Raw genomic sequence first — 25677 nt, 5'->3', positions numbered from 1 at the left:
GTAAAACTCCATCTTTATCTCTAAATGATTTTCATTAAACGTTGGTATGGTATCACTTGTTTACATACTTGGTATAACTGCAACGATTAAATAGTTAAACACACATAGTCACTCGTATTTTCTCATATGATATTCCGCTTTCTTCTTAACCAACTTTTTGTTTAAAAACGAAAAAAAATAAAGTAAAGCACAAAAAAATATTTATATAGACATATTTGATATTAACACTTCTCTAAACGTGAATTAATTTAATTTGATATTTTTATAGATCCATTTTTACTGTTCCTCATTTACTTTCCTTTTCTTTTTTTGATTGACTGCCTATCTATTTATACAAACATACATACATACATATATATATATTTAACTTATGAATCATGTCATCAGTAAGACGGCCATCCCTATCAGAACAGCGATATATCAATAGTAAAGCCACATGGCAGAAGGATAAGGAAATAACCCAGTGTGGTAACTGTCATATTACTTTCACATTTTTCCAAAGAAGACATCATTGCCGATGTTGCGGAAGTATATTTTGTCAAAATTGTACAAATAATTTTGTTCGATATGATAAAAATAAAGTTCATGTGATTAAGAGACCTGATTCCACAATAGAGGAATTTGCACCTTATAGAACTTGCAATTCTTGCTATAATAACCTATTACATTTGGGACTTATTATAAATACGCAGTCGTTTGCTCCTTCTTCTCCTTCTTCTTCATCACCTTCCAAGAAACGTAATAGCTCTAGTGATGTTGCATGTCAAAATACATTAGACGAAGAGTCCCTTTCACCAGTTAATAGTGATACTAATTCTTTGAACGTCTCTAATGTGACTGAATTTCCCATTAATATGGAAGATACAACCATAGAAAGTGATGCATCTAACAGAGTTGCTTTTGGTAGTACACAAACACACACAAATAATGTCAATAATGTATCAAGAATAGAAACTGCCGATGACAATACTGTAAACTATGTCCAAGAGGAGGAGAATGAGGTAGAAGAAGACAACGAAAACGACGAAGGTGTCGAAGAAGATGACGATATGAATACTTGTCCTATTTGCAATATAAATTTTAAGAAAGTTTCTCCTAAACACCATGAAAATATTATTGAACTGCATGTCGAAGAATGTATAAGAAGAGCAGAACGAATACAACAACATCATGATAGTCTTCTATCTACAGACAATAGCAATGAAAATAATGAAAATTGTAACAATAATAACGACTCAACATGCCCAACAACTAGGAATAGAATGCTTGTATATAAAATACCGTATCCAAAGAACAAGAACGACAAGCTTTCTATAAACAGTAATGATTATGAAGAATGCCCTATATGTTTTGAACAAATGCTCCCAGGTGAGAAAGTAGGCAGACTAGAATGCCTCTGTGTATTCCATTATCATTGTATTAAAAGTTGGTTTGTTAAGAAATCACAACAGGTAGCTGCTATTGAAGGTATAAACAAAATTGGCAAAAATTTCTGTCCTTTACATGACGCTATATTCTAAAATATCATATTGCATTTATATAACTATTATCATTTTAGATAACTTTTCTATTCCATTCCCTACATATGAAGATATGAAATATTCCAATTATACAATCAATTAGTTTCAATTTCCAAATATTGGCATACTTATATACGATAGATGGGCGTTTCCATATCCATTTATATGTGTGTATATATGTGTATATGTGTGTATGGTATTAATCTTCCACTATATATTTATTCATCTTCACCAAAGTCTCGAAGAACATCGCTGTTTTTCCAATTTATCACAATTTTTTACATTTTCAAGGAAAGAAGGACAAAAAAAATTTAATTCCATGAAAAAAAAAAAAATCCAGTCATGAAGAAAAAAGAGATGAGATGAAATAAGATAAGATGCGATGAGATATATAAACTAATGTATATGAGACAATTTAGTACTCTTATAATATAAATACATTCCGTTCATTCATCATATTCACCATATATATCATAAAACACATAAGTAAGTGACTAAATAACGAGGTAACTATTTCAAATATGGCTAATGGGAAAGTGGATAAAAAAATTTCATCTAGCAAAAAAGAAGTTACTTCTTTAGTAGCTAAAATTAAAGCAAAAGCCTTAGAAAATCAAAAGAAACTTAAAGAAGAAGAACATAAAAACAGTGTAGATTCCACTGACGGTGAATCAAATAAAAAGAAACGTACAAAAAAGGAAGAAGAAGAAGGGGACACCAATGATGAAGATGAAACATTTGATTCGTTTCAAAAATTGAATTTAGTACCAGAATTAATCGAGGCCTGTCAAAATTTGAATTATTCTAAACCTACTCCAATTCAAGCCAAGTCTATCCCACCTGCTTTAAAAGGCAAAGATATTATTGGCCTTGCTCAAACAGGGTCTGGTAAAACTGCTGCATTTGCCATCCCAATTTTAAACAATCTATGGCATGACCAACAACCTTACTATGCTTGTATCTTAGCACCAACAAGAGAATTGGCCCAACAAATCAAAGAGACATTTGATTCTCTTGGTTCCTTGATGGGAGTGCGTTCCGTCTGTATTGTCGGTGGTATGAATATGATGGATCAAGCAAGAGATCTTATGAGGAAACCACATATAATCATTGCTACACCAGGTAGATTAATGGACCATTTAGAAAATACAAAGGGGTTTTCATTGAGAAAATTGAAATATTTGGTGATGGATGAAGCGGATAGATTGTTAGATATGGAATTTGGTCCCGTGTTAGACAGAATTCTCAAAATTATACCAACTAAAGGAAGAATAACATACTTATTCTCTGCTACCATGACTTCTAAGATTGATAAACTACAAAGAGCAAGTTTAACTAACCCAGTGAAATGTGCTGTATCTAATAAATATCAAACTGTTGACACTTTGATACAAACATTGATGGTTGTACCAAGTGGTATTAAGGACACATATTTAATATACTTATTGAATGAATTTATGGGAAAATCTATGATAGTCTTTACTAGAACAAAGGCCAATGCCGAGAGAATATCTGCATTAGCTAATCTGTTAGAATTCAATGCCACTGCATTGCACGGTGATTTAAATCAAAACCAAAGAACAGGTGCTCTAGATTTATTCAAAGCTGGCAAAAAGACCATTCTTGTGGCTACTGATGTTGCAGCAAGAGGGCTAGATATTCCATCGGTTGATATAGTTATCAACTATGATATCCCTGTTGATTCAAAATCATACATTCATCGAGTTGGAAGAACTGCCAGAGCAGGTAGATCTGGTAAGTCTGTTTCTTTAGTATCGCAATACGATCTAGAATTGATTTTAAGAATTGAAGAGGTTTTAGGCAAAAAGTTACCAAAAGAAACAGTGGATAAAGACATCATATTAGCATTAAGGGACTCTGTTGATAAAGCTAATGGTGAGGTTGTTAAAGAATTAAGTAGAAGAAGCAAGGAAAAGGCCGCACGTGGTAAAGGTAGAAGAGCTAGAATGTTGGCTAAGGATAACATGGATAAAGAAGAAATGTAAGGAGTTTTTATATATAATTTTTGAATAAAAATATATGCATGCACAAACATATCTATACATATATCTCTCTATATAATAACAAGTTGTAAATTATTATAGATTTAATTTAGAAGGAAAGGCCATTTCCAAAAAAAGATGAAGATACTAAAAATGCATTCATAATAATATCTCAATGAATACCTTTTTTTATGATATGAATGAAAAACATATAAATAAATAGAATAAAACATGCATCCATATTTATTATGAAGAAGATAATGGTGGTGGAACATTCTTATTAAAATCAGCAAATGCTTTATCGTATTTTGCAATGGCAAACATAACAGAATCCAAAATTGGTTTTAAATATGCAGTGGTTATCTGTGCCATAGCCTCACCATCTTCTTTCAAAACATCATCAAATAGTTCTTTTAATTTCATACTGCAGTCTTTTAAATGCTTGTATAGCTTATTAACAAGAATACCTCTTTTATACTCACCACTCTGGAAGTGAATATAGAAATGTTTAAGAAATTCACAACATGTTGAATGTAATATTCTGCAACTCTCTAACAAATCTACCGGAAGATCTGATTTTGCTTCATCCTCATCAGAACGACCAATAAAAGTTCCCAACATGGGATCTAGATGATTATATTTGGTTTGTTTGGCATTTATTTTCACTGCTTGAATAACACGTTGATTAATTACGTTGTTTTCACTACTCTCAGACATTACATTAGTTAAATCTACATTGGAACTCAGGTCATCAATAAGATTGGATATATGTTTTGATATAATTTCTGGTGTTAAACTTTCATTATTTGCACCATTACTATCATCACTATTATTGTTATTATTATTAATTAATTCTATTGATTTCTCCTTTTCTTTATCATTTAAATGAATTAAAGCATAATCTGCTTTAAATGGTTTCTCTAAATCTAATATTTCTATGCTTTCACGTTCTTGTTGACACGGATCCTCTTGTTGCACGTTCGATCTTGAATATTCATTCTCCAATGCCATAATCATCTTTTCAGACAATCTATTCATACCTTTCAAGATATCTATCGTACCATCACTATTACCATTGACATCTACACCAGGTCTCATAGTAAAATCAGGCCTATGCCCTAATTTTACAGGATCATCTTCACGATTAGCTGCAATGTCAATTAGTTTGGTGACAGGATGGCTCAGTCTTTCATCATCTTTTCTATCATATTCCTGATCTAAAGTCAAATATCTATCAATAATGACATCACCACGATCATTTGCCATCAATTTCTCACCTCTCAACTTACGAAACAGTTTTGAAGAAAAAAATCTTGCCCAAAATTCTTGTTCTTTAAAATTTTTAGGCACATTATCATCATATGCCTTCTTAACGATAGGATAAGTTTCGAATATACTTAAAATTTTTTGTCTTGATAAATTCACATTAACTTTATTTTCTGAAGATGCTACTGGCTTAATTGTGGATAAAACGTTATATGGACCAACTTTTTGTGATGTGGACAATGCGAATGCACGTAGCAAAGGTATACGTGTTGACCAAAATTCTTCTGGTGGTAGACCAGAATATATTACAGTCTCTTGGAATGTTTTCATCAACTCTTTATTATTCTTCAACAGCGACTGTTGCAATTTCAGATTTAGTAACAGATTTTCCTTAGATAAAGAATCATCTAATTGGGCCGTGTTGATTAATGGTGTTTGACTCTGTTGTAGATGCATATGTAGCTGTTGTTGCTGTTGTTGTTGAACAGTTAAAGGATCAAGACCCGCAGTAGACAGTGGGGTCTCAGTCCTACGTCTTTCTTCTTCCTGTTCAATATCTTTATACCTAGAAATAATCTGCTGCAAAGTTAACTTAATATTATCCATAACAGTTCTATTATTGAAGGAAAACATATGAGAAACAGGCTTAGGAGGAGGTGCAGGTATTTCATTACCATCATTATCCTTAATTTTTTTAGCCATTGAAGCAGCAACCTCATCTGGATCCAATTTTGCAATCAGTCTTAACATCATCTTTTCACTTTTAGGTGGCGTAGCCTGTAATTTATCTATTGTTTCTAAAGATATAGTATGTGTTTTGTCTCCAGTAGTAGACCTCCATATCAGTTGTGCAGGTGATACATCTTCATTTATTGTGATTATACCAGAGACTTTTTTGAAAGTAGCAGCACCTGAATGTGACATAATTTAGTTACAATCGTGGTAGTTATATGTATCAATCTGTTTGAATATCAACCGATATCGTATTAACTAATATACAATCTATTAATACGTATAATTATAAGCACACAAATATATGAATGTCATATTAGTGGGTTTAGGCCGTTTTGTGTATTCTGATTCCCTTGATATTTGGAAATTTTCTGGATCACTCTGCACGAAGATAAAAGTTTTTCTATCTTTCCTTCAGGCCAAAGTTTTTTAAAATTTTCGATGACTTCATCCAATTTTTCATTGAAATAAACTTCAGAAGTTAGCAGTTAGAGTAAAGTAAAATATCAAATTAAACTTTATGAATTTCCTTTGTGATGACTTTTTTAGTAAACTTCTCTTCAACTTTTGAGCAGGTGTATTTGTGTATATGTTTGTGTATTTCTATTTCTTTGTCTATTAAGGAACCCGAAGCAATTAGAAAAAAAGAAGGTAACAAAAATCACAACATTAACAATCATTTGGTAATTCTGTAAAGAAAACAACCAATAGAAAAAACTAGAAAACCCTGACATTTAAATATTACTTATCTCATAAATATTAAAAAAAAATAATGTCCTCCCCAGTTATTGGTATTTCCTTTGGTAACACTTCTTCTTCCATTGCTTATATCAATCCTAAGAATGATGTAGATGTGATTGCCAACCCAGATGGTGAACGTTCTATTCCATCTGTTCTTTCTTATGTTGGTGAAGATGAGTATCACGGTGGTCAAGCTTACCAACAACTAATTAGAAACCCTAAAAACACTATTGTCAATTTCCGTGACTTCATAGGTCTTCCCTTCGACCAATGCGATGTCTCCCGTTGTGAAAATGGTGCCCCTGCCATCAACATAGATGGTAAAGTTGGTTTTGCCATAACTAGAGGTGAAGGTGTCATTGAAAAGATCACTGTTGATGAAGTTATTTCAAGACATTTAAATAGATTAAAGTTAGCTGCAGAAGATTACATTGGCCAATCTGTTAAAGAAGCTGTTATCACTATTCCAACTAATTTCACCGAAGAACAAAGGGCCGCCCTAAGCCAAGCCGCAGCTAACATTGGTTTACAAATTGTTCAATTCATTAATGAACCATCTGCTGCCTTATTGTCACATTTTAGACAATTCCCAAATGATAAAGATCTTAATGTCGTAGTTGCTGATTTCGGTGGTGTTAGATCTGATGCCGCTGTTATTGCTGTTCGTAACGATATATTCACTATTTTAGCTACCTCACATGATAACCAATTAGGTGGTGACAACTTAGACTCTGAATTGATTGAATATTTTGCCAAAGATTTCGAAAAGAAAACTAAAGCAAACCCAAGAAACAATGCTCGTTCTATGGCCAAATTAAGAGCCAACGCTCAAGTTACCAAAAAGACCTTATCCAACGCTACTTCTGCTACCATTTCTATTGATTCCTTGGCTGATGGTTTCGATTACCATGCTTCTATTAACAGAATGAGATACGAGTTAACAGCCAACAAAGTCTTCTCTAAATTCTCCCAATTTATTGATGACGTTATTGCCAAGGCTAATATGGACCCATTAGACATTGATGCCGTCTTATTATCCGGTGGTGCTTCTTTCACTCCTAAGTTATCTTCTAATTTAGAATTCTTATTCCCAGAATCAGTAGAAATCTGGGGTCCAGCTAATAATAATGCTACCAACAATCCAAATGAATTGACTGCATCCGGTGCCGCACTACAAGGTAGATTAGTGTCTGATTACGACGAAGATGAATTAAAGGATGCTTTACAAGCAGTTGTCATTAACACTTTACACTTACAAAAACCAATTGGTTTATTAAATGCTGACAATGAATTTGTCCCAATATTCCCAGCTGAAACTTCTTATCCTGTTCAAAAGAAATTGACTTTCAAAGACGCTAAAGGTGATTTATTAATTTCTGTCTATGAAGGTGAATCTTACATTGAAGAAAAGACTATTGAACCAACACCAGTAGAAGACAAGGAAGAACAAGATGATGAAGATGATGAAGAATGGTCTGATGAAAACGATGAACCAGAAATTGTTAGAGAAAAACACTATAAGGCTACGCAAAAATTATTAGATGTCGCTGTTAAAGGTGCCACCGCCGGCGTCGAAGTTTCTTTGAATATTAATAGAGATGGTGTTTTAAGAGTAGCTGCCAGAGATTTAAAGACTGGTCAAACCGTTAAGAATGAAGCTTAAAATTCAATCTTTCATAAATAACTAAATATTATAAGTACACATACACATATATACTTTTAATTAAATAGAATTATTCCATAAGAACTTTTCTATTATATCCTGATTTATATATATTAGCCCATTTTAATACAGCGCCAATGATAGTATTTACTATTTGCTATTGACTTATTTTTTTAGTAAAGTGAATTTAATAAAAATTGTATTTCTCGTTCAATGTTTCGGTTAAAATTTACCAGAGACCTTTTTTTAAAAAAAGAGAAAACCTAAAGAAAAAAATGGAAAAAATGTTACAGATACAAAATACCCTAAAAATAATTATCTTTTATTTTTCTTTTTCCTCCATTTCTTTCTTTTAATAAACAAGAAAAGTAAAAGGGTTCTTATCAGCCGTTAAGATTTTATTTTTTAAGTTCGTGATCATTATGACTAATTTCTATAGCATATCTAATCTCGAACTTCCTTAATGGTTCTTGTAAAACATAAATATAAAACCAAGGAGATAGTCCCAACAGTTCAACTAAGTACAGTATCTTTCTTCTTTTACATTTACTTGTTATTTTTTTTATCTTATTTTGTTGTTATTATTTTTATTTTGCTTTCTTTTGAAAGAATCACTCATAAAACACCGCGAATATATATACAAATGACTTTAGCTGGTAGACCAGTTATTCATATCGTTGGTATGGGTTCCATGGGGACCGTATTGGCCATTAATTTACTTCAGTACACAAAGGCTGAGATTATTCCCTTATTTAGAAATCAAGAAAGATTGTCTCAATTTCAAGATGATGCCGGTTCTACTATTGGTATTAGAAGGTTGTTTGAAAAGGATACTCCATTGACTGTTAAGAAATTGGAGAAAAGTTATTGTCCAGATACTTTCCCCAAACAGCACATTGAAAATTTAGTAATCACCACAAAGACATATCAAACTAAGAGTGCATTGGAACCATATTTACCCTACATTGATTCTAATACCAATTTAATTTTAATTCAAAATGGATTAGGTGTCCTTGAAGTGTTAAGGGAAGAAATATTTCTACAAGAAGATAATAGACCAAATCTATTTCAAGGTGTCATTTCTCATGGTGTGTTCCAAGATAAAGGGTTTATCTTTAATCATGCCGGATTTGTTGGAATTAAAGTTGCTAGATTACCTTGGTCCAAAGACGATATAGTTCAAACCAATGAAGATATTCACTCAGATACTTATGGAAATTCCTTAATCCAAACTTTGACAGAACCTGTATTTGCTAAGGAATTTAATTGTCAATATGTAACATACCAAGAGTTGCTATTTGGCCAATTATTCAAATTTGCCATCAATTCGTGCATAAACCCAATAACTGCTATTATAGATTGTGATAATGGTGAAATGATTGATTCCTGTAGACAGGTATTTACTTCTATTATAGAAGAAAGCTTAAAAGTCCTAAGAATCGCTTATAAACCGTTATTCGAGTATGAAAATAAATATAATAATTTAGAAGGATATCCATCATTGAAAGTCAATTCAGTGTTGACAGTTGACCATTTGGTCACTGAAATCATTAAGATTGGTTGTGAGCTTAATGCCAAAAATAGTAGTTCCATGAGACAAGACACTAGATATTTAAGAGATACTGAAATAGAGTACATCAATGGATATATTGTCAAATTGGCGAAGGATTTAGGGTTAAGTCCGGAATCAGCAAAAGTTAATAAGACGGTTTCAGAATTAGTTAATTTGAGATTAGGATTGAATAGAAAGAGAGCCTCTGTGGGGGATTGGAAGTACAAATAGAAGTACTATCACATCCAAAATATTATAGATCATATGCATTATATAAGTTTGTATTATATTATAGCTGCCAATATTAAAAGAATATATACATATATTTTTAATAAACTCTCATTTATTAATACTTTTCTAAGTATTTAGATGGATATATACCCATGCTTACTTATCTATATCCATCAATTTGTATATATCTGTTTATGAAAGAATGTATTGTAGCTAGACATTTGTTTGTTATAAACTTAGTTAACCTCAATAAATGATTTTGAAAAATTTTCTTGTGTAAAAAAACTAAATAAGATAAAAAAAAAGAGAAGAATATTAATAAAAACTGATGAGACTAACAAACAGATACATTAACATTTTTTTAAAAAAAAAGAAAAAGAATTGAAATAAACAGTAAGTATTATATTTGATTATTTTAGATAGTTTTAGAAGAATAACTGCATTCGAAACTTATTGAAGGGGAAAGATATACACTATAAGAATAACAACAATATACACATATACACTGGATAGATTGCGAAAATGTTGGTAGACTTAAATGTTCATTGGCCGCAGAATGGATACAATGATACAATTACAGAAGAAAATTTGAATAATTTGAAAATAACATTATCTACACTGTACACCCTAGGATATAGTCACATTGCTTTAAATTTTACAGTGAATCAAAGCGATAAATTTCCAAATAATGTTCGTGATATGAATCCGATGCAAATAAATACAAGATTCAAGGATCTAATGGACTCTACTGGATTAAAAATATATTCTCGAATTACTTTGATTATTGATGATCCATCAAGAGGTCAGTCACTGTCAAAAATCTCCCAAGCATTTGATATTGTAGCAGCATTGCCAGTAAGTGAAAAAGGTTTAACCATTGCCACCACTAATTTAGACGTTGATATTTTGACATTCAACTATGGGATTAGATTACCATCCATTTTAAAACACAAAAATATATGTAGCTGTGTCAATCGTGGTGTCAAGGTGGAAATAGTGTATGGTTATGCCTTAAGAGACATTCAATCACGTCGTCAATTTATTGCTAATGTAAGAAATGTATTAAGAGCATCTAGACTACGTGGTATTGTAGTTAGTAGTGGTGCACAATCCTCATTAGAATGTAGAAATGTCCTTGGCGTAAGTAGTCTATTGAGAACATTGGGACTGGCTAATGATCAATGTTCAAGAGCACAGGGTGAGAATGCTTCCTTGGTATTATTAAACGGTAGATTACGTAACGGAAGCTATAAACAAGTGATTGTCATGGGTAGTGGAGATGAAAACAGTCCAGACATTGTAAATGACACAAGACTACCTTCTTCTCATCCCATAGGCAAACGAAGGATAACAAACGAACTCAACGAGGATGAAAATAGAGACTTTATGAAAAGACCCAAGCCTCAATAGAGTTCTTTATTTACCTATTATTGAACAATATTCATGTGTATATATATGTATGTATTTATGTATACATTTATATGAGTGAAAACAGCTATCAGTGGAATTTCCTAATACAGTAATATACTGTTGAAAATGCTGGTGCTACAGAAGGGAGCTTATCTCCAATTCTCCTGATCTGGCAATGATAAGACAAGAAAAACGCGTGTGTAGCAATTTCCCAATTGGGTAAAAGGTAATAAACTGATTACACGAAAATCCTGAAACAAACAAAAAACAAAAAACAAAATAAAAATAACAAAAAGAAAAGAGAGAAATTCGATTCTTCCGAGCCACGAATTTTTTCGATCTTTTCTATGTTCTCGAGGATTTTATATAAATGATTTTTTAGAAAGCAATACTATATACTGCACCTAATATACTTCTGCTTACCTCTGTATGCACGCATTTATTAACAGATCAAGAGTTGTGACTGTTACATGGAAAGGGAGGATTCTAATTTGGTCAAAATTAGTTGGAGTTCTGCTCTTTTATAAGAAAAGGATCCTGGATAGATCAATTTAAGTCTAAATTATAACTTTTAAAGAAATTGAGAGTGATTCTAAAAGTATAGAAAAAGAGATAATAAATAGTGCAACCACAAAGAGCCTTTCTTCTGACATACGTACGTATTCTATAATACTTTTATTTTTTACAAAATGAATCAACAATTACCACAGATGAAATCGATATGGATCGATGAGGATCAGGAAGCTGAAAAATTATACAGTCTACAAGCACAACAGTTAATGGGTGATGATGAATTGAACATTACATTAGTGAATAGTGATAAACCAGCACTAAATAATAAGAAGCAGATTGACCTACGTCCATTAGTTAAAAAATCCAATTCTCCGCTATTATATAACAAAGAACATAAATTTAGTGGTAAGTCTTCCACATCTGCTCAAGTTCAAGAGGGATCAAACAAAGTCAGCTATAAGAAGTCTATAATGAATCTATTTAAAAATGGTAATGTTTCTAGTCATAGTAGAAAAAAGAAGCAACAAAACGATGTAAGGATCATATCTGGTCCATTTGATTTTCAACATATTTCACATGCTGGTGGGAAACAAGAACCTGCAAATGAATCATCACAAAGAACAGTCAATGCGGATAAGGTGGATCCCATGCGTAGTGAAAATAAGCGTAAAGATTCTGAGTCTATGAAGGACTCTATTTCTTTAAACAAAGCCTTTATAACAAAAACTTTACGTCCCGATTCCGAAGTTTCATCAATATATGCCAATTCAATGAAAAGTAACGAATGTCATGACAGGATTATGTCTGTGTCTTCTACAGCCACTACATTTTTGGAGAGAACACCATCTTTCCATAGGATCAAACATTTATCAAACCATAATAACAAGATTTTTAATGCGCAGAAGCCACAATTTACTACAACTGAACGTCCAAATTCCTCAGGAAGTAATATATCTATAAATTTTTTAAAAAATTATAATTTCCCAACACTTTTAGAGGATGAACAAATTCAAGATTTCAATCAAATTGTAATATTAAAAGAAGAGGAAGAGCAAAAAAGAGGGAAAGAGGGTATTAATAATGTCTTACAGCCACCTGCAATATCCTTATCATCATCCTATTCGACTACAACATCTTCTTCATCATTCCCATCTACTACTGATCTTCCCATGAAGAGCCATTGTAACAATAGATCAATATCTACTACAATTTCCAACAGTTCATCTACATATTCCTCAATAAAACCTAAAAGCATGCATAAGAGGACTAGTTCTGTGCCTGGTTCATTAAGTACACCAGACTTGGAACAATTTTTGTTCTCTGATGTTGCATTTAAGGATCATATATCTGTGGATGACATTTTAAGATATTATAATACCAATAATGATGGGAAACTTGTTACTTCCAAAGATGGGAATAAAGTTTCAATTATGGATACCGAGGAACCGGTGTATCAACATGATTATTTATAATTTGGCATTATACAAAATACTTTTCTCAGTCCAACTTTATACAGTTCTCTTATTATTCATTCATCCAACTATATTGCATTTATTTAACATTCCCCATTTTTAATCATTTCATAGAGTGTATGTATATACATATATACATATATATATTCAATTAAACAACTAACTTTTATAAAATTATATACACTTTTATGCATTTTAAAAATAAACATTTATGATTTATTGTATCCCAAACATATTCATATATATATATATATATATATATATGTGTGTGTGTGTGTGTTATTATTATTATTATTATTATTATTATTATTATTATTATTATTATTATTATTATTATTATTATTATTATTATTATTATTATTATTATTATTATTATTATTATTATTATTATTATTATTATTATTATTTGCTTTGTTGTTTTAGTTGATTGATTAATCTATTAATTTTAATTCTACGATTAATTAAGTTTTGAATAATAAGGATGGAACTTTTAAAATGTTGTTGAGAATTCCTTAGTTGTCTAGGTATATTAAACCCACCTGCAAACATTTTTATTGGATCATATGGGCCCTTGATATTGCTTTCGTTTGGTTGTTTCTCTAGAGTTTCTGTCTTTTCCTTTAAGCCACTAAATTTTCCAGTTCCTCTCTTATGAATGTTTCTTTGCTTTAAACCGGATGCTCCGGCTTGAAAAGACGATTGATCATTGTCTGTGTTCCTGTTAATACCAGTTTTATCTAGTATAGTCAATTGATGATCGTTTTCATTGTTGTTTAGAGATATTTGGACATATAATTGACCTTCATAATTCATATCATAATATATGGATCCATAGTTAGAACCGAATAGAGAATCCTTGTTATAGTAGTTAGCTCTACTGAGTTGATTAAATCCATCAGCGAAGCATTTTGATAATTGTTCCAATTCAAAATCGTATTGGCTCAATTGTTCAAGTAAAGTTAGGTATAAAGTGTTTGACATTTCCTGGATTAGGAACTACAAATACAAAGAAAATAAAAAAAAAAGAACAAGAACAAGAACAAGGAAATGAAGAGTTAAAGTAGAAATACGTAAAGTTATCGTTATCTTTTTCGAGCTTGATCAGAACTAGATGTATATATGTATATATATATGTATACATATATATTGTTTTTCATAATACCTTTTTTGTTGTTTTTTTTTTTCTTTTTTTCATCTATTTTTCCATTTCTTCTCTTCTTAAAGAGAAAAAGCATAAATATAAAAGAGAAGGAAGATGAGAATGAATATTATGATATTTTTATACTATATTATATTATATTATACCATATCATATTATATGAATATTTACAGAATTTTAAACATGGATTTCTATATACATATATATGTATACGTGTGTGTGTTTTGTGTGTGAATAATTTTTCTTGTCCACTCCTTCTTCTTTTTTCCATTATTATTGTTCCTTTCTTTCAGATCTTGCTATAGCTATCCATCTAGCTTTAAAAGCTTTCCTCTTTCTTTCACCACCAAAGAAGGATTTCTTACCCTTTTTAACTTCTTTGATGGATTGATCGCCGGAGATTCTAAAGTTTTGTACTTGCGATAAGATATACTTGCGTTGTTGGATAGGCACCCCTTTCTCTTTCAAAACTGGGCCATCCCATAGAAACAGATTGTCCCATTTGTTCTCGTATGTGTCCTTGAATTCGACACAGTTTCTACCGATGAGTTTCAAGAATGTTTCGACGTCAGGCACATTGTTTGTGGGTTTAGGTATGGGACGTGCTATGGAGATGGATCTAGTTATGGTGGTAGATGACAGACGATAGATTCTATTTAAAAACATGGTTTTTTGTAATGTTATGTATGATATATACAGAGAGAGAGAGAGGGAAAGTGGGAAAGAGAAAAAGTATATATATATATATATGGATGGATGGATGTATGTATGTTTGTATATAAATTATGTTTATTTAGGTATATATTTTTGTTATTTACTTCGAAAAAACGAAAGATTGTATAAATTAATTAATTAATTATATAAACAAACAATGTCAAGAATAGAAAAAACAAAATAAAAAAAAAAAAAATTTAAACAAGAAAAAGAAAAAAGAAAAAGAAAACATAAATATATTTATATGAGTAAACAAATAAAGAAAGAAGATAAAGTGCTACAAATATAATATATAGTATAATATGATAATAATAACAATTTATTAGAAACGTTAGAGGAAAAGAGAAAGAAAGAGAAAGATATATATAATGAATATGACAGAATTAGATGAGTTACAATGGAAATCACCAGAATGGATCCAAACTTTTGGTTTAAGAACGGATAATGTATTAGATTATTTTGCAGAATCACCATTTTTTGACAAGACATCGAATAATCATGTTATAAAAATGCAAAGACAGTTTTCTTCAACTTTACAACAACAACAACAACAAAATAGTAATAATAATAATATATCATCTAGTGAAAATAATAATGGATTAGTATTACCTACAGGAGATACTAATAATAATAATAATGATAATATTGATAATAACGATAATAATGGTGGTGGTAGTGATGGTAATGATTCTAATAACGGTGATAGAAGAAGAAAATCCAATGAATTTTATTATTTAGATGGGATGAGACAAGATATAGTGAACCGATACCCAATACATGCGAGTATAGAAAGAGAGTTAAGTAAATTGAGTGGGATAGAATATGTATTACTAACAGTTAGAGAGCCAGATTTCTGGGTAATTCGAAAGCAATATAGACAAAGAAACGAGAATGATAATCATATGGATATGGATGTGGATATGGATATGGATATAGACATATCCATGGATGGAGATATGAACAAGAGTACAAAGTTTACATTTAAAATATTGAAGGACTACTATATAGTTGGGGCCAATGTCTATCAAGCACCGTCTATATACAAAGTGATTAAGAACAGGTTAATGTCTACTACATTCAATCTATCTAAGATACTTAAAGACATGGATAGAATGACACACTTTGAACCATTACAAGGAATTCAATTCAAACAAGTACAACAACAACAACAACAAGAGAAAGCCAATAACACAAATACTGCAACAAACACGACACTTGCCGCCACTTTGACGGCTACTCAGCCCTCGCCAATGGACAGCCAACAAAACAAAGAAACCCTCACTGCAGAAATGATGGACAAACTTCTCACCGCAAGTTTGAAATCCGAGCCGGAATATATATAAAATAATAAAATAATAAAATAATAAAATAATAAAATAATAAAATAATAAAATAATAAAATAATAAAATAATAAAATAATAAAATAATAAAATAATAAAATAATAAAATAATAAAATAATAAAATAATAAAATAATAAAATAATAAAATAATAAAATAATAAAATAATAAAATAATAAAATAATAAAATAATAATGATAATAAAGGGAATAAAAAAGGGGAGGAGGGAGGAACACCCAGACATCGGCGGCTATTTGTCTGGTGTCTGGGTGTCAATCTTTTCTTTTCTTTCTTTTTTATTGAAATATAAATAAACAAATCTTGAAGACAAAGACAGAGTCACCATGAAATAAATAATGTATACATAGATGTAATATATGTATACATAAGTATATATGTAAGTATAATACACACACACACACACACACAAACACAAACACAAGTATAGGATATATATATATATATATATGCATAGGTAGAGATATTACTAGACAACTCAATATGGATATTCGAGGAAGAAAAATGAGGAGGCCGCCTGCATGTGTTCAATGTAGGAAAAGAAAGATAGGCTGTGATCGTTCTAAACCCATGTGTGGCAACTGTAGAAGATCTAACTATCCTACATGTTTTTACCCCGATATCCCCGGTAAATATATTCAATCACATTCATCTGGCAAACTACAAACGGATCCTATCAATACCTCACATACTTCTTTATCATCCTTTCATAATACTACTCCGGTATCTAACAATATAATCTTTAATCCAATTTCTAATTCATCAACAGATAACATTAATTTTAATTCCACCACCACCACCACTAATAATAATCATAATAATCATAATAATCAGAATCTTTCTTTGTTCCAACAATTTACAGATTATTATAATACAGGCCTCAATCTTTCCTCAAACAAAAATCAGCTTCCTGCAGGATCAGATTACTCTACTAATCCTTCTAAACTTAATAAATCACAAATAAATACTTCCCTTCTACACGTCATCCCAAGAGCAACTCAATTGCCAAACTTGGGTAAAAACCCTGTCGGTACTGCACTTGACTCAAATATCACTCTGCATTGGGTACAGGGCCCCGCTATTCTAGATTATATGAATTCTCAGTACTTGTCTAAAGATATTATCGATAAAGAAATGAAATTCTTAAGAACACGGCTATTGGAATTACAAGACATCACTGGCAAAATTGTAGAAGGTATAGATTTGATTACTTCTTCAAATACTAATAACAATAGTACTACTACTACTACTAATAATAATAATAACAATAATACCACCACCACTATGCAAAATGATAAAAGAATAGAACCATTCTATTCTCCTATCTCAGAGAGTATTAATACTGATATCTCTACAAAAAATTTGAATACTGTAGACATCTTTAAAGACTTAGATCCACAATTCCTAGATCCAAAAGAAATGTTTTCTATCTTTGATAATAATAACATAAATATAAATAGGGAAACTAAGAAACCCACTTTACAATCTATTGATACACCAAATTCAATCTTTACATTACCATTTTTAAGAAATAAAGATCTTTATTTGAATTGTTTTTTACAAAATTTATCAAATATTTTCATTGATAATAAATTTGATACTACTAGTACTAGTACTAATACTAATACTGATACCAATACTGATAATGATACTAATACTAGTGGCGGTAATAGTGGTGATAACAACGGTAATAGTACTCACACCCCTTGTCTATTATCCATTAATGATGATTCAAGGATCAGATTATTACATAACTCTATTTGTTTGCTCTTAATTAAACTCTATTTAGATCATGTTAAAGAAACCCAAAACTTGATCCCTCCATTAAACATCACAGGTTTATTAAATTTTTTAAATCAAATCAATAATGAGGAAAATGAATGCATCTTGGATCCAAAGCTTTTATCACTAGACCAACTGATAGACATCGGAAACCTTTCCATCTTGCTGCTATTAATACATGAAATGCTCTCTTCTAGCGTGCTTATAATTATTGAAGGAGAACAGTTTCAAGCATATCAAAAACTCTCCCAGTTTATAGCAAAATTGGTAACCAATATCTATCTGATTAAACACGAACTAACTTTACGTCCTGCATCAGCTTCTGTTATCGAATCTTTACAATTCTTAACATTGTCCAAATTTTATCAATCTATCACGCTATTCAATAGATCCTTGGTTACAAACAACTACTCTGTTGGTTATGAATTGATCGACTTTGACGAAGATATCCACCACGGTTTACAACTTTCCTTAAACCATGAGAATAAAAATGACAAACCTATCCTCCTATGGAATTTCATTTGTAAACACTACCTATGGAGGCATATCTTTAAAGGTGAATATTCTAACTTGTTTTATAATAAATTGAACCTGAATTCAACACCGATCATGGACCCACTTTTCAAAAATGACTTTAAATTGTTGCAATTCCAAAACGATATCATCCAATATTTACAAAGTAAAGATAGAGTTCTGTCACTTTATAAAGTCATCGGAATGAAAGACCTTTTGAAAGTTAAATACGAAGAACAGGCTAAAAAATGTCTGAATATGGCCTCGACAATAAATGGAAACGTCGATTCTATCATTTATAGAAACACTATGTTGTATATCAACTACTATCTTTTATTACAACATGAGTTACATGATGATATTGAGAATTTTACACTACACTATAAAGAATTGTTGATGTTGTTACAAGATACAATTTTTTTCATTTTCTCTAACTTGGCCAATAAAATTTTCGCTGGTTATGAATTTCTGTTGCAAAGGAGATCCTTTATTTTATTAAATTCACTATGTGATACTATTTTAAGTTTATATCAAAGATCCTCGTTGGCTTTTCAAAATAACTTATCATTATCTTCTTCTTCTTCTTCCAAGACTAGCCTCGACTTGAAAGTTAGGGAAGAGACTAAGGTTCATTCTCAATATTGGATAACCATTATCAGAAAATTATTGATTCTTCTACAAGATTACTCTCAAAATTGTAAAAATGTTAACCATATTTTATCCAATATCATGACCAAGATGAAAATAATAATCACCTATGACATGATGATAAATGATATTAATAATAATACATCAGATCTTAAAAAACAATTTAAGAAAGACTTATCAGGCGCCGCTAATATCTTTGAAAAGTTAAATGAAGATCTACTAATTGAATTCAACGCAAAATTGAAGAGTATTTCCGAATCATTAATTAAATCTGAAGTTTATAATAATAGAGACCTATATAAACCAACCCATTTGGAGACTATGGGAATTACCGCTGAAAATTATCAGGAGGTATTCAATGCCTTCAAGGAGTAGTAAAGTTTGTACTGTTTATAATGTAATTTTAAGACAAAAACTTCCTTTCTTTTTGTTGATTTCAGTCCTGGTCTTAATTATTCTAAGCAGTTACTGTTTTTATCATTTATGCTTAAATACAAAGCATGTCTATGTATACTGGTATATGGATGAGTATATGATTATTCTATATATAATCTATAACCTAGTTAGCCATTTGTTTTGAGGTTAATATGAGTAAGAGTGGGGGGAATTGTCTTTTATATATATGCACCAATTGAATACCCAACAAAGGCACCTAAATATGAACCAACAACAACAGGAATTGGCCAGGCCTGCCAATCTCTATCCCAATCTAATGGAATTACCACACAACTTAGCCAACCACCTAGAACGATGGCTATAAAATACTTTTTCCATAATCCGACTTTAAAATCACAATTAAAAACTGAGTAAAGGGCAGGGTATGCCAAATATGAAATATGTAAAGATAGAAGCCAGGATAAAGGCAAGTGTTCCACAAATGGAGCGCCACAAAGTATCACAATAATTAAGATTGGAAAACCTAATAAAAAGGATCCTACAATAGTTACTAATGATAATGTTATGTTTAGTTTCAACCTCTTATTCCCGTATATAGTACTCTTATTGAATTGATACATCAAATAAATAAATTGTGATGGGATTAACATTTTTAACAACGTTATAATATCATAGTTCTTGGAAAGCTTAACGTAATAGTATAATAAAAATAGAAGATGCCATGGGATAGTTTTAAAAGTTTTTCGAATAAATACAGGTGGATGGTTAGCAATAAAATCAGATCTAGTCTTGTTATGTGATCTGGATACAGTAGTGGTAGTATCGTCTGAAAATGTGACTCTTTTCTTGACAGACTTTTTGGTTTTGTTTGGCATTTCCTATTTTTTTTTTTATTTCTTTTATATACTAAAATTCTCGATAAGGTTTATTAACTTCTCTTAAGCAAATGCTTCCCTGCTAAGTTGCTTAATTGGATAACCTTAGAATGTTGTCACCCAAATATTTTGTCCTGTTGTATACTGTTAGTAATATAAGCCAATAGGAACTCTAATCAATGTCTGTGCATGTTTCCCATAAGTTAATATTATTATTTTGACCTTGTACGAAAAAATTCTTTAAATCATTATTTTTTGTTTTTGCAACGTTTCTTTTAAATTTTATTTCAAATAATTATTTAGAATGTTCAATAAATAAAGATATAAAAAAACTTGAAAAAAAAAAGTAGCGAAGAATAAACAAAAGGATAGAAAACAGGAGTCACATCAATAGAACAGAGAGTATAAAAATTAGAATGAATAGATGGCGTAGAGTAGCAATGCAACAACAAACTAAGAAGAAAAAAAACCAAACGTTTTTGGATACTTAGCTTTAGTATCCTTTCTTATATTTTAAATAAAATTTATGTAGATTAAGGAAATATTGTCAGTAATAGTCATTAAATAATATGTATATATACAATTACATTCATGAGAGTCTATTGAGAAAGAGTTCTTAGTGAAAATTCAAGATCAATTATTTCTCTCCAAATATCAAAATGTGCATTTCTTCCTAGTCTCCTGGCTATGTTTTTCCTTTTTGCAATTGGCAACATTGTGTATTTTCTGATAACATTTCCATCTAACATAGGCCTTAAATTACGTGTTATTTTTAGAAATTCATTGTTCTGTCTTTCCATTCTAACATTTATACCACCTAGTGGTGTTTCTTTATCACACAATTGTTTATGAACAAAATACAATCGTCTGTAAGAATCTTCTTTCAATGGAACAACTTTAAATATTGATCCATCTGTTTGTGCACCCAAAGCTTGGTATGCCAGATATGAATTTGATTTCTGTTCGTTCTCATTAAATTCCTCATTTTTGGGCGTCAGTATCATGCAAGTATTAGTTGAATATATATTAAAACTGGAGCAATGTATCAATCTTTGACCCGAGAGAGAGTTGGGTTCGTCGGGTGCATATTTTAATATATGCAAAATATCATCTCTATCTGATACTGCAAAATATAGGTCACCATGATTTACCAAAAATTCTAAAGACATCGTTTTTAGTTTAGAGATACTTTTACCTAATGATATCATTCTATAGGGTTCTGCATCAAACCCAACAAATTGGATACCTTGCATGGCATCCCCTACCAAAAGGAGATTACTAAAACTTTTTATATCGGTTACATATAAAGGAACATCAAGGAAGGCAACTGGAACAACAGAATTATCTTCTTGTGCATCTCTTACCATCAACTTTTGGCTTTGACTAACTACAAACCGACCACTCATATCACATACTTTTGTAACAGCAGATTTTACATCTTCTTTGAAAAATTGTTTGAATTTAAACACAGTATCAGGTTTGCCAGGTTCAGGTACCACACTAATAACATCATATATGAAAAATGCACCAGACGCAGGCATATCCTCACTTGTAACATTGGTTATCCCAACAACGACATATTCAATTTTTCTTTTGGTTTTAGAATCTAATTGTATTAGCATTGTTTTAACATCACTGACTAATGTGTTATTATCATATTCTACTTGATCAATCACATTCCATGTCCTAGGGTTAATTAACAAAATACCACTTTTAAAACTCTTTGCATGAGAGACATTTTCTAGAGTACCGACAGTAATCTTTACATTATCTTCACCTACTGCTACAAATTCTATTTCCTTAGAGTATGAGACAATAAATGTTTCAGATTTTTCATGATATGTAATATTAGTCAAAGTCATATAATTATCCAACGTAGTATTTATATTAATTTTTTTTAATGGTAACATATTTCCATAATAGATATTATTAACATCTAATGTATATACTCTTGCATTTTTAATATCATCGACACACATAATGGATTGTTTACCCCATGATGTCATTGATACCAATGGAATATTAGCAAATTTAAAGATCCTGGGAACAGAATAGTCTTCTTTAATAATAATATATGGAACTGTACCAGTAACAAAAATAACAGAAAATCCATTGTAATTTGAAATGTAATGCATTATTCTTTCTATTTGACTAACACCCTTTGCATAAGCATTATCTGGAGCACCTGTAACAGCTAGGTTGTTCCTAGAAAATCCTTTATAGAACCTATTATATCTTGTTGACGATTTCTTGTACTGATAAATTTCACCACCAAAGGTTAAAATTGTCAAATACTCTTCTTTGTTATCTTTTCCCAATTTATTAATCATTATTTGTTTGATGGAAGGGTCTGGCACAATTTCATCAGGTAACATATATGTACTAATATAAAGCTCCTCATTCAGTTCACTAACACCGTTTAATTGGAAAATACGGTTACTATGTTCTTTAATAAAACAAATAATTTGATTATCTGCAGTTACAAAAGTAAATAACATCTGTTCTGCGTCAGGGTTCGGTAAATTTGCAAAAAAGTCATTGCACATATTACTCTTTACAATCAACCCTGACGTAATAACCATTTCTTTTAAAATATCAGGTAACGGTACTCTAAAAAGTTTTCTCTTACTTCTTGTATCTAATTCAAAAATGTTAATATCACCTCTTGACAAAGTAACCAATACATATGGGTCCATAACAGAAACGTGAACAACTTCATAGTCAAACTTAATGGTAGTCAACCGTCTAAAAGTTAAGTCAAATAAATATAAGTGATTTGTTGTTACTTGAACTATTCTTTTACCATCACCAAACATCGATATATAAACTGTAGTAGCGTCTCTTCTTAGACGGCCTCCTTTATAAAGTGCAAAATTGTTATCAATTTCATATATATCACTTTTTGATTTAGTAAAATCCGTAGTAATTAAGTATTTATCTTTATTTCTAAATTTAAGGTTCCAAATTTGAGTTACACTAATAAATTTTAAAGCTTGTTCAATTATTGGTTGGACACTGAATAAGATAGAAGTTAAATGAGATCCCGTTCCATTTCCTGATGTAGTGACCAATGAATGTTCATTTTGATTTGGATTAACTAAACCTTTGATAGTCTTCTCTATAGAGGTTACTTTTCCAAATGACATTGATGTGATAGGACCAATGTTATTAAAATTTGTAATCACTTCTATATTGAATGGTTCTACTACTTGTATCATTTCTTTTGTATCTTTATTGTCCGAATAAACAATATCATTTTGTGTTTCTAAGTTATGTTCTTTATTCTCAGTAGTAACATTATCATCTGAATATAGATCATCCATGTCATCATCTTCATCATCCTCATTCTGATTACTATCATTTAGGTAATTCTCTAATTGTGTATCATCAGGTTCAATAATATGCTCATCCCTTGTAGTTAAAGTAGATTTTATATTATTCAGCTTAACAATTAATGAATCACCAGTTTGAAATCCAATAAATAAATCTATAGTAGAGTTATTGTTTAAAGTGTCTACCCTTGTGACACAAGTGGGATCTTTATTATTGATAAATATATCATTAACAATTGGGAGATTGAATATATCGAATTTAGATAATAATCTACCCTCAAATTCCATTTGGACATAATAAAAATTAACATTTTCATCTATTAACAATATCAACTCCTTATTATCAGCATCAGTTAAACCTCCAACTTCTTTATTATTAGTGGTGTTACTGTATAAACTTGTTACATTTCCCATATTATTTGAATTCAATATTGGTGGCGACCAAAGATATTTAAAGGCAGATTTATTAAATGTAATTTCTAAATTTGAATTATCAATAACCTTAGTTTTCTTCCAATTTTTATCAGCAAATGAATTTAATAATATAACGTTTTGAATGATCCCAGTATTATCAATATATGCTAAATGATTATTACCTATAAGTAAAGATCCATTAGTTATCGGAAGTAAAGAGTGATATCCCCAATCCAACCCATCCAATTTAGATATTATTGTTGGTTCAACAACTGTTTTCTTCCCATTAATTTTCAAATCAATATTAATTATAGCCAATTTAGTTGGTAATGGATTTAATTTTTCATTACCTACCCAGACTAATTTTGGCTGATATATTATCATTATAGTTGGTTTTGTAAAATTACTTAAAAATTGAATATCTATGACGTTTTGTATATCTGAATCTAAATATTTAGCTTGAAAAATTGCACTTGGACCGGTAGGAGGATTTATAGTGTCATATGCATTTGTTATGTGGTTATTACTGGCGTGGTTGTTGTTGTTGTCTATCTTTGCTCTCTTTTTGATGGGACCATCTATAATTATACTATTTTTATTTTCTTCTTGATCGTCTTCATAATCATCGTCATCGTCTTCATCATCCCTTAGATTGAGAAGGATCGGTAAAATGGCGATGTTATCATTATTAAATAATAGAACACATTTATTCAGAGGATCTATCCTTAATTGAGATTTTTTCGCTAATTCCATTATAGATGATTTCATAAATTTATTTTCATAATAATGTAAACTAATTGTGTTCAAACAATTATGGGTTGGGTCAAATTTTAATATGGAGAATTTAGCCAAACCAATACAAAGAAGTAAATAATCTAATGATTCCTCGATTTTTTTCTTCTTGTTACTACTATTATTGTTGTTATTGTTGTTGTTGTTAAATCTAGACGGGTGTATTACTGCCATATCAGTAATTTTACCGTTAAATTTGAATTCATGTTCTAATGTAATAGAATCACCAGTATAGTTAAATACAGTTAAGATGTTGGTTTTTAATACCAGTAATTGTTTATATTTGGTCGTCGTGAAATAACCTGTTAAGCTGTGGGATACCACAGATGGCTCTAAGATATCATCATATATGTTCATGGTAAGGATGTTCTAATAGGCTGAGACTTGGTATAATTCCACTTTATGTAATTATTACTGTTATTATTATTTAATGAAATAAGGTAATGATTTATAGGTTAAAGTAGAATAAGGAATGATGAGGAAGGGGTTAACAAAATGTATTTCCTTTTGTCTCCTCTGTTTGTGTTTTGTAGCCTTTTTAAGTCCTTTTTTCAAAGGAATGGTTTATATACATAAAACAATCATAACATA

At 30.5% G+C, this 25677-nt stretch overlaps 13 protein-coding genes across 13 annotated transcripts; 8 read left to right on the top strand and 5 right to left on the bottom strand.

The window, feature by feature from the left end:
• Positions 1 to 377: 377 nt before the first annotated feature.
• On the top strand, positions 378 to 1520 carry PIB1 (phosphatidylinositol-3-phosphate-binding ubiquitin-protein ligase; the record flags this gene model as incomplete). Its single annotated transcript, XM_064861043.1, has 1 exon — positions 378 to 1520. The coding sequence occupies one exon, from the start codon at positions 378 to 380 to the stop codon at positions 1518 to 1520; it is 1143 nt and encodes a 380-aa protein (XP_064717283.1).
• Positions 1521 to 2041: 521 nt separating this feature from the next.
• Positions 2042 to 3526, top strand: RRP3 (RNA-dependent ATPase RRP3; the record flags this gene model as incomplete). The annotated part of the gene is made up of 1 exon (XM_064861042.1): positions 2042 to 3526. One exon carries the CDS (start codon positions 2042 to 2044, stop codon positions 3524 to 3526), a length of 1485 nt encoding a protein of 494 aa, XP_064717282.1.
• Positions 3527 to 3769: 243 nt separating this feature from the next.
• TFB1 (TFIIH/NER complex subunit TFB1) lies at positions 3770 to 5713 on the bottom strand (the record flags this gene model as incomplete). The annotated part of the gene is made up of 1 exon (XM_064861041.1): positions 3770 to 5713. One exon carries the CDS (start codon positions 5711 to 5713, stop codon positions 3770 to 3772), a length of 1944 nt encoding a protein of 647 aa, XP_064717281.1.
• A 580-nt stretch (positions 5714 to 6293) lies between these two features.
• On the top strand, positions 6294 to 7925 carry SSZ1 (ribosome-associated complex protein SSZ1; the record flags this gene model as incomplete). Its single annotated transcript, XM_064861040.1, has 1 exon — positions 6294 to 7925. The coding sequence occupies one exon, from the start codon at positions 6294 to 6296 to the stop codon at positions 7923 to 7925; it is 1632 nt and encodes a 543-aa protein (XP_064717280.1).
• Positions 7926 to 8388: 463 nt separating this feature from the next.
• Positions 8389 to 9708, top strand: PAN5 (2-dehydropantoate 2-reductase PAN5; the record flags this gene model as incomplete). Its single annotated transcript, XM_064861039.1, has 1 exon — positions 8389 to 9708. One exon carries the CDS (start codon positions 8389 to 8391, stop codon positions 9706 to 9708), a length of 1320 nt encoding a protein of 439 aa, XP_064717279.1.
• A 522-nt stretch (positions 9709 to 10230) lies between these two features.
• On the top strand, positions 10231 to 11118 carry RPP1 (RNA-binding RNA processing protein RPP1; the record flags this gene model as incomplete). Its single annotated transcript, XM_064861038.1, has 1 exon — positions 10231 to 11118. The coding sequence occupies one exon, from the start codon at positions 10231 to 10233 to the stop codon at positions 11116 to 11118; it is 888 nt and encodes a 295-aa protein (XP_064717278.1).
• A 689-nt stretch (positions 11119 to 11807) lies between these two features.
• Positions 11808 to 13103, top strand: GIC1 (Gic1p; the record flags this gene model as incomplete). The annotated part of the gene is made up of 1 exon (XM_064861037.1): positions 11808 to 13103. The coding sequence occupies one exon, from the start codon at positions 11808 to 11810 to the stop codon at positions 13101 to 13103; it is 1296 nt and encodes a 431-aa protein (XP_064717277.1).
• Positions 13104 to 13505: 402 nt separating this feature from the next.
• Positions 13506 to 14084, bottom strand: VMA22 (Vma22p; the record flags this gene model as incomplete). Its single annotated transcript, XM_064861036.1, has 1 exon — positions 13506 to 14084. One exon carries the CDS (start codon positions 14082 to 14084, stop codon positions 13506 to 13508), a length of 579 nt encoding a protein of 192 aa, XP_064717276.1.
• Positions 14085 to 14535: 451 nt separating this feature from the next.
• Positions 14536 to 14928, bottom strand: FYV4 (mitochondrial 37S ribosomal protein mS41 FYV4; the record flags this gene model as incomplete). Its single annotated transcript, XM_064861035.1, has 1 exon — positions 14536 to 14928. One exon carries the CDS (start codon positions 14926 to 14928, stop codon positions 14536 to 14538), a length of 393 nt encoding a protein of 130 aa, XP_064717275.1.
• A 416-nt stretch (positions 14929 to 15344) lies between these two features.
• MED6 (mediator complex subunit MED6) lies at positions 15345 to 16319 on the top strand (the record flags this gene model as incomplete). The annotated part of the gene is made up of 1 exon (XM_064861034.1): positions 15345 to 16319. One exon carries the CDS (start codon positions 15345 to 15347, stop codon positions 16317 to 16319), a length of 975 nt encoding a protein of 324 aa, XP_064717274.1.
• A 498-nt stretch (positions 16320 to 16817) lies between these two features.
• PWA37_004549 (Zn(II)2Cys6 transcription factor domain-containing protein) lies at positions 16818 to 19652 on the top strand (the record flags this gene model as incomplete). Its single annotated transcript, XM_064861033.1, has 1 exon — positions 16818 to 19652. One exon carries the CDS (start codon positions 16818 to 16820, stop codon positions 19650 to 19652), a length of 2835 nt encoding a protein of 944 aa, XP_064717273.1.
• A 239-nt stretch (positions 19653 to 19891) lies between these two features.
• GPI11 (mannose-ethanolamine phosphotransferase GPI11) lies at positions 19892 to 20548 on the bottom strand (the record flags this gene model as incomplete). The annotated part of the gene is made up of 1 exon (XM_064861032.1): positions 19892 to 20548. One exon carries the CDS (start codon positions 20546 to 20548, stop codon positions 19892 to 19894), a length of 657 nt encoding a protein of 218 aa, XP_064717272.1.
• Positions 20549 to 21147: 599 nt separating this feature from the next.
• On the bottom strand, positions 21148 to 25443 carry CFT1 (cleavage/polyadenylation factor CFT1; the record flags this gene model as incomplete). Its single annotated transcript, XM_064861031.1, has 1 exon — positions 21148 to 25443. One exon carries the CDS (start codon positions 25441 to 25443, stop codon positions 21148 to 21150), a length of 4296 nt encoding a protein of 1431 aa, XP_064717271.1.
• Positions 25444 to 25677: the final 234 nt, after the last annotated feature.

Source organism: Arxiozyma heterogenica (genome assembly GCF_036370985.1).
Source record: "Arxiozyma heterogenica strain weizmannii chromosome Unknown scaffold_6, whole genome shotgun sequence".
NCBI lineage: Eukaryota > Fungi > Ascomycota > Saccharomycetes > Saccharomycetales > Saccharomycetaceae > Arxiozyma > Arxiozyma heterogenica.
The sequence above is the reverse complement of the archived record's forward strand: the minus strand, read 5'-3'. Positions and strand labels throughout refer to the sequence as shown.